General features: G+C 34.3%; 1 protein-coding gene across 1 annotated transcript in view; it reads left to right on the forward strand.

Annotated features, from left to right (window-relative positions):
- LOC115453502 overlaps positions 1-1549 on the forward strand; it is a 94769-nt gene extending 93220 nt beyond the window's left edge. The window contains exon 6 of the mRNA XM_037437965.1: positions 887-1549. Within this exon, the coding sequence (XP_037293862.1) occupies positions 887-984 (98 nt within the window). The 3' untranslated portion in view covers positions 985-1549. The remainder of the gene's footprint in view (positions 1-886) is intronic.
- Positions 1550-8551: the final 7002 nt, after the last annotated feature.

Raw genomic sequence — 8551 nt, forward strand, 5'->3', positions numbered from 1 at the left:
GTTAACTTTGTTTTCTAATATGTATAGATTAAGAATGAATATTATATTTCGTGTCATGAGTTCCTAACATTTATTATGAAAAATTAAAAGACTGTTGTTCGTCTGATGTTAAATTCCATTATGCCCATAAGCACTTGCACATCTAGACACATAGTGTAAGGCTCTGGGTTGCTCTCCGCATATTGATTAATCAAGAAATTCAGACGTTAAGTCCTATAATGCTCTGCATGTCAGGCCGGCATGATTCTATCGAATGGTATGAGATAGCCATCTGTAGCCAATCCATACTTTATCTGGACGGCAGCACGCTTACCAGCAGACCAGGTATAAAATAAAAAAAAACAAACTGGAAAATGCCCGTTAAACCAGAATAAAATGTTTGCCAACGGTTGCATATCGGCTAAAACAAATAAGGTTGCATTAAAAACGATTGTATAATATAGTATTGTCTTTTCCTTTCGTTTCGTTTTCTACTAGGCTTTTTGTGAGCAGAAAACTAATTTAATTAAAGAAATATAATTCAATTGTTCAGATATACCATTTAAAAGCTACAGAGAAAATGAAGTAGGCTTCGACAAAAACATTTACATAAAAGGTTGACCTGGATCAAACTTAGTCAATCACGAAAATTATTTTTTTTTTAATTATTTTTTCTTTATTTCAAATATAGTAAACCTTTTATAATTAATTTAAGTAAACAAAAATCAATTGTTGTATTGAACACAAAAGAATGTAAACGATTTAAAGCTTTCAATTTTAATACAATTTTTGTAACTGAATGTACGTTAAAATATTTAACACGTTTCGTACACCGAAAAAGCCGTTTCCAAAAATAGCATACAATAACAATTCATTTAAAACAGCTAACCTGTACCATTTGTTTCAGATGCCGTTACAAGTAGCACCTCCAACAAAATTTACTTGAGCCGCGTTGCGATTTGGACTCTATTACTCACAATGAAAGTGCCTTTTACAATGACGTAGTGGTAATGTCACCGTACTGTCGTATTTATAAAGGTATAATTGATATTCTAATATAATGTTAATGTTGTTCGAACACAATCCGTATTAGAACAGAGTCAAGAAATCAGCCATACATCTCAGAACTTTAAATTTCAAAGACAATATAAAACTTAAAGCAAAAGTTATTGGCACGATCCTTACACAGCGTTCACTGCTACTAGAATTATAAATTAGTTGCGTTCACTTATACCTGACAAACTCATTCAAAGCCTCAAAGAAGTAAAGCCCACTTATATACCGAAACTCCTTTAAAACGTTAACAGGATCTATGTCTATTTGACAGGCTGTGTTGAAAGACCATTGCTTTGAATATAACTAGTCAGAAATAGATATCGCTCCTGTAAATATTAACTTAATCTAATGTTTCAAGTTTGCTAGTGACATAAGCATTCTAAGTTTTGACTGTTGTTACAATTATTTCGTAATTGATTAGTAATATAGTTAGTAATTTATATAGAATACTAGCTTTTGCTCGCGGCTTCGCCCGCGTGAAGGAGTGTTCCGGGATAAAAGTCCCGCTATATATTTTCCCGGGATAGTAGCCTATAACCTAAATTGTTATGAAAATCTTCCCAATGTCCGCTCTATATTATCTTAAACCTCTTTATTAAAGGCTCTTCTAGTAATTGTTGCTTGATTCCTAAATACGTTATAATTAATGTGTGCTTGATAAATAAGTCCACTTTTTTATTGTTGTTCGAACAACATTAACAAACGGTTATAATCTATATTCTATGTAAAATTATGTGATAAGTACATTGTAACATACACATGTTTAGTTATATATGTATAGATAATGCGAACTTTTGTGTGATATCTCTTTTGCTGTGAATAGCTTTTGTTTTATATTACTTCGTAAGTGTAATAACACAGCATTATGACATTTTGCCCTTGCAACATAATTAGTTCTTGCCAATATAATGCAGACCGGCTAGAGATGTCCCTCGATAATCGTCAGAAATTTGCCGGGTTAGCATATTGGATTTAAGACCGCTACGCGTTGAAATGACCCATGATATCAAGTTTATTACCGGTGGACCCAAACCAGTGATAATGGATATATAGCTACTAGAAATAAGAATAACATTTTTTGAAATATTGGGTTACTTTATTCACTTTACATGAAGTTTTTGTAGGCTTCCAAAACATCAAAACATCGCGGAAGTTTTTAACTGATGTAAATTAAACTGAATATAAATTCATTTCACAGTGATGCTTCTAAAAAACGTAATATTCAATTTCGCTGGAAAGGCGATAATAAAGTTAAAAACTTCCTTTTATTAAACTGCTCTTCTGGGAATTTTAAAGCCCCTCTTAAATTTTCTTAACCACTCATTTAAGAGCAAGCTACTTATGTTTCCCGTTTTAGGCAATAATGGTTAGGACAGCGAGGATTATCCTCTTGACTTGTCATAATTTATATTCATATGCTTTCATTTTCATCCGGTTAATTAATTAGGACCGATGTTTTTAATGCCAACAAAAAAAATTAACATTGGCGTATATTCTATAGACACGAACGTCCGTATAAACTATTTGTTCAAAACTGAACTAAAATGGCAACCAAAACGTCACTGTTATGACCTATTTATTCACTTGAACAACAAATTTTACTTATTTGACTAATATTTTCTATTTAAATCCAGGTTTACCCTTGGACTCGAGTTTTTATATCATTAGCGCCACTCCGTACACAACCACAAGCTGTCAATATTGACCATACTAAAGTCAGTTTGAATGGATTGCAGTTCAATTCAGTTGAACACATTGAATATTCGGGACGCCAAATCTAATACGTAGAACATATATATCGATGAAAATAAAGGACTACATCGCAAATATCAAAAATATTTTGCTCAATATTAGATTTATTTATATCTATAAAATTCCTTGTACATACTATCGCTTTACGTGTTTTATAGATAGTTGTAAATAAGTGTACACAGGTTGCAATATTGTCTGACGTTGGACATTAATTTGCGATGAAATTGAGTTTACCCGTAACAACGTTCAAATTGGGGTAGAAGGGAACAAGTGGTAGAAGATGCCAAGTTAAGTCCAGTATAATCTAGTCAGCTAAAGTGCTCGCTAACTTAGATTCGGTTTGGTGTTTCTAGTCACTTTTGATATGGACTCTATTATGACATTAAAGGAGTAAGTTTCTGGGTTAATAATGGGGTAATGGACCTACTAAATTGATATTTAAAGTATGTAGGCCGAATGTTTCACCTTCCTGAGTGCACGGGCGGAAGAATAAAATGAGCGCAAGATGGCGTCTTTAGGGAAAACCATGACAGGTAAAAAATATCGAGTAAAACAATTCATTTTAAAGTAGTGAAAGGTGGTTAATTGATCCTGTTTCCCATCTTACATATATAGCACGTCAAGCTTCTACTCCATTCCATTTAATATAGTTAAGTCACTTAGGTCGTGCGTCTAATACAGTCAACAAGCAACATTTCTTTTTTGATTCAACGTTTGTGAGCATACAACATACAAACAAGAAAACGCAAGAAACGTAAGAATTTCGTTTAACTTACATTCCAAATCAGTAATAAAATATGGCCGCCTTTGACTTTTTGCCCTCTCGATTACCACTGCAGCATAAAAAACATATATGACATAACTATTGAAAATGTTTAAGTAATTAAATCAACAAACAGTAAAGTCCTACAATGTACTGTAATATATTTTTCTGGATTATTTATAAATATCATACGAGGAAATTTTAAGTAAGTATATTATGTTTTCTTCGAAAAGTTAACTTGTAATAATTCACCACCAGTCCCACTAATTGAGGATAAATTTACAAATGAATTCGATCTAGTTTAGGATAAAAGTATATGGCACTATTTGATAAGACAGAAAGGAGTTTTAAACTCACACGCTAGGGCCACACTAAGGTTAATATTTATTTATAGTTACATTGAAATCTCAAATACCAAATGATATTTTCAAATTATTACAACAACGAGGCTAACTTCACTGCATCAATACAATTAATAGGATTAAACGTTAGTGTGGCGCCAGCTTTAGAGTATAAATATTGTAAATAAGAATAATGTAACTTATAAAATGTGTTTTATGTTTGTTTAGGAAAAATAAAATTTTACATGTGTACCGACCGGCGGCAACTTTTGTAAAATAACACATGTAGATCATATGTATGTAAGTTCTCGAACAGTCTGCTCCATATATTTGTTTTGAATGTATTATATTTTATATTTCCACACCAGTGGCGTTAGGTAAAATACCGAAAGAGAACCCGATAAAACAAATAGGTACTAACAATGAAGTTTTACAAATAGACGCGTCATACACTAACAAAATGGCACATAAAAACGGCGCACTATTTGCTATAGTCACGTACCTGTACATATAATTACAAATTGGCTCGAAGAAGGAATAAAAAGATGCAGCACACATTCGTTAGAAAATGATATATATACATTGACAGTTACGTAACAACGTTAGTGCCGCACGCTCATTGGCCGTTAAGTCGGGCAATTACCTGACTTTCGTCTTGCCAGTATTGAGCTCGGACAACGTATCTATGTAATAAAAACATCTTAGGGTACTAATATACATAAATGCACCTCTGTCGGACACTGCAATATGTACAAAGCAGTACCATCATAATGTCTGTCAACAAAGATATTGCCTTATCAATCGTAAATGTTATACCGGCCTAGCTTACTGGTCTTTAAAACAATCCGCTAGGTTTTTGTCATATTAAGTTTGATAATCGCTGTTCGGTTAATGACTTTAGTTTCAAATTTAAGATTTTCATTAGTGTCAAACACATTGTAAATATATAGATAAATAGATGTGCCAAAATAACCTGCATATATGTTTGAGTACATCTGATGTAAATGTTGTCAATTTAACATTCTTTTGGCGTGGTCTCTATGTTAAAGTTGTTTAACTTCTAACCCTATCTAGTACGACGTATTATGACGTCGGAAGTTCTGCGGGCGACGTTTTATTACGTCTTTTTAAACTTGTTAAAAGAATTAATCCGTAGATGTAAGAAAAGTTTTATAGTCTTCTGAAAAAATAGTTCCAGGTAATAAGTCATTAAAAATATTTAAGTGATACCATTAAATATTCTAGAAAGCAATTACTAAATAAACACTTAGGTCTATGTCATGAGCCAGAATCTAGTGGCTTTTCCAAGGTACAAATGTATTTATTATTGTTTATATGTATCTTACGCAAGAAAGCCATCGTGAGGAAATAGACATACCCGAGATTACATAAGAATTTCGGAGGTACGTGTGGTTTATCAGGCTAGTGAAAACAAAGCCACAACACTTCTAAAGTATAATTTAAATTATTATTTTATTTATATTTAATAATACCAATTAAATCGACTTTACATACGAGGTTACGCCAGAAACTATAAAAATCAATTACGGATATTGTACAGATATAAATTTGAATGTCTGAATGTAATAAATAAATCGATGAATAACAGTTTTTGTTATTTCCTTCATCAACACCATCCTCAGCCTTTTTTTTTTACTTTTTAGACATTTTGCGTCTCGGAGCTTATTTCGATTGTTAATTTGAAGTTTATTTCATTTTTTTTAAACGCATGCATATCCGTCAACTTGCGTTAAGCCGTAGTGGACTCAGCCCTAAGCCCTTCAATACAGGAGACCCATGCTCGGCAGTAGGCAGTAAATGTTATAGGACTGGTATAAAAAACGTATTACCAGGGATGTGAAAATAATACATCGAAATTTCATTAAGATTACAAACTATGAATACAAAGTATTGTTAAACGCTCTTTTTACAGTAAACATTATATTTGCAAAATAATTGCAAAATACAATTTTAGACTGCCTCGGTGGCGTAGTTGTATTGCATGTCCGGTACAATAGCGCTCTGAGGTCCTGGGTTCGAATCCCGGGTCGGGCAAAGTGATATTTGGGTTTTCCTGCTCAGTATCAGCCCGGAGTCTGGAATTTGTGCCCGATATGGCGATAGGCTCGCCCCCTATCACATCATGGGACGGAACATACTTGGCGAAAAGTAGGTGGCCCTAGTTGCGCCTTTGCATACCCCTTCGGGGATAAATGCGTGATGTTATGTATGTATGAAAATAATACATCGAAATTTCATTAAGATTACAAACTATGAATACAAAGTATTATAAACGGAGAAATTAAACAGTATCATTAGTTATAGACCGGCCATCTTGACTAAATTTGTACTCCAAACGTTATTGCCATTGCTAATTGATAATAATTCGCTGTCTTATTCCAAATGTTCGTGTAACTAGATGTCATAGCCTATTTAGATATTGATACACAAATAACATAAACAGAAAATATACTAATTTGCGTATTAAAAATATGGAAATCACGATAAAGAAAAAACATGAAATATTTTACATATGTAACGCGAACGTAAGTTACGTACATCTAAACCCGGCTTATAGCATTATCCGAACCGAGCGTATGCACTATGCCTCGTTCCCGTACCGTCCCCTCCGTCTTCGCACTCCCCCCGCTAGCGTCCGGCGAGGACACTCGAGAACGGGACACGCGCGCGCGCCTATGTCGTATGGACAATTTAATCGTAATAGCCCGTTTTATGTTCATTTGTTTGTATAATATATGGTTGTGCTCCGAACCCCGTGTTCTAATTAACACCCTAACACCCAACACGAAGTATTCCAGCATTACACATAGGTATTTTGCTATTTCGCGGTAGATTGCGTAACTATCGCATGAGAACATTTTTGTACAATCACCTTCCCAATGTCCGTTCTACATACTCTCAGAACTCTTTGATTATAAGTTATTGATCACACCGTCCTTGGTCTCTCACATTTTCATTCTGTCAGCTGTCACGAGATACCGCGTTATGTTTTGACAATCTCAAAGTAAAACATTTCGATTCGTAATAATAAAAACATGTGTTTTGATGGATTAAGGTTTATTGTGAAGAATATAGGGGACCGAACTATGCCTGATTTTGTACATTATTCTATATGTAATGACTTTTAATACAAAAAAGAAGCACGTCTGCGAAAACAGCATAAAAATTGGTTAAAAAATGAGCGAGTAATTCATATTTAAAATATTGTAACGTGCACAAGTGGGCGCGATGTGGGAATATCGCTTCATCTCTTTCTGTCGCACGCGTCGTAATGCCCGATGACGTCACATGTGGATATTTTGTCTCTTTTCTGTTTCTTGTTAACTGCCCCTTCCACCAAAATTCAAAGACTTATAACTTGTTGATTTTTTACCGGATTTTAATAATTCCTTTTGTGTTATAATTTATATAACATAAATATTTGATAATAGTAAAGAACAAAAATGAGTCCGGTACCCTATTGTGAGATTTGTGATTTTGCTATAGTTATGCGAAATAAGCGGCGATAGCCTAGTTGGGTGTGGAACGGACTGCCAAACGAATGTCCGCAGGTTCAAATCCCAAGGGCACACACCTCTGACTTTTCTAAAAAATCATGTGTGTAATCTTTGTGAATTTATCGTTCGCTTTAACGGTGAAGGAAAACATTGTGAGGAAACCTGCACATCTGAGAAGTTATCTATAGGAATTTCAAAAAAGTGTGTGAAGTCTACCAGTCCGTACTAGGCCAGCGTGGTGAACTAAGGCCTAATCCCTCTCAGTAGTAGAGGAGGCCCGTGCTCAGCAGTGGGCAAGTATATAATACAGGGCGGATATTATTATTATTATGCGAAATAGAGCTCTTTATTCTATGTTTTTTTATTTTCTCTTTCCTGCCAGCCCGGACTGGCTTCTTTGTTTACTTTGTAATATTTCATTAATTTATGTCCAATATAAAATGTCTGTAGTAATATAAACGACCTAATTTAAGTTATAATTAAATATTCTCATGAACCTTAACTTATCATAACCAACTATGTTCGCCTACGTGATTAATAAAGTATTTTATTTCATTTATTTATTTGATGTTAGTAGGCTATGTTATTTTTCACACACATACTCACGCTTTTATCTCTAAAGGCACAACTGGTACCCCTACTTTTCATCGTCCGGATCAATGTCCTCTTTCGGTAGTATAGCATCTTCTGAGCGGACATAATACGGAGTCTTTATTCTCTGTGCACCCTGCACCAGCATTACAACCAAAACCAGCGGTGGTCTTGGTACCATACGAGACGGCTCCGGCGTATCTTGTTGCACTGTGAGCTGCGCGTGACCATCCTAGTGCGATGCCGCAGAATGGTTGATCATACTTGATTTGTAGTGCATTCCTATGATCTTTCTAATATTTGTAGACTGGATTATGATCCCACAGAGGAGGTTGATGATAGATAAGCAGTCGTTATAAATAACTTAGCGATTTAACAACAGGCATAAAAATGCCATCATCTTTTATACCAATGAAGTGTATTTATAACCTGAAAAGGAAATTAAATTCATTGATAACGTAACTTTTAAACGAAAATGCAAAAGCCGTTTTTTTATGCCTGGTCGGGCTATAGATCTACAATTTTAAAGACCTTTTAAACTGGCTACTTTA

The sequence above is a fragment of the Manduca sexta genome, chromosome 12, assembly GCF_014839805.1.
Source record: "Manduca sexta isolate Smith_Timp_Sample1 chromosome 12, JHU_Msex_v1.0, whole genome shotgun sequence".
NCBI classification, from domain to species: domain Eukaryota; kingdom Metazoa; phylum Arthropoda; class Insecta; order Lepidoptera; family Sphingidae; genus Manduca; species Manduca sexta.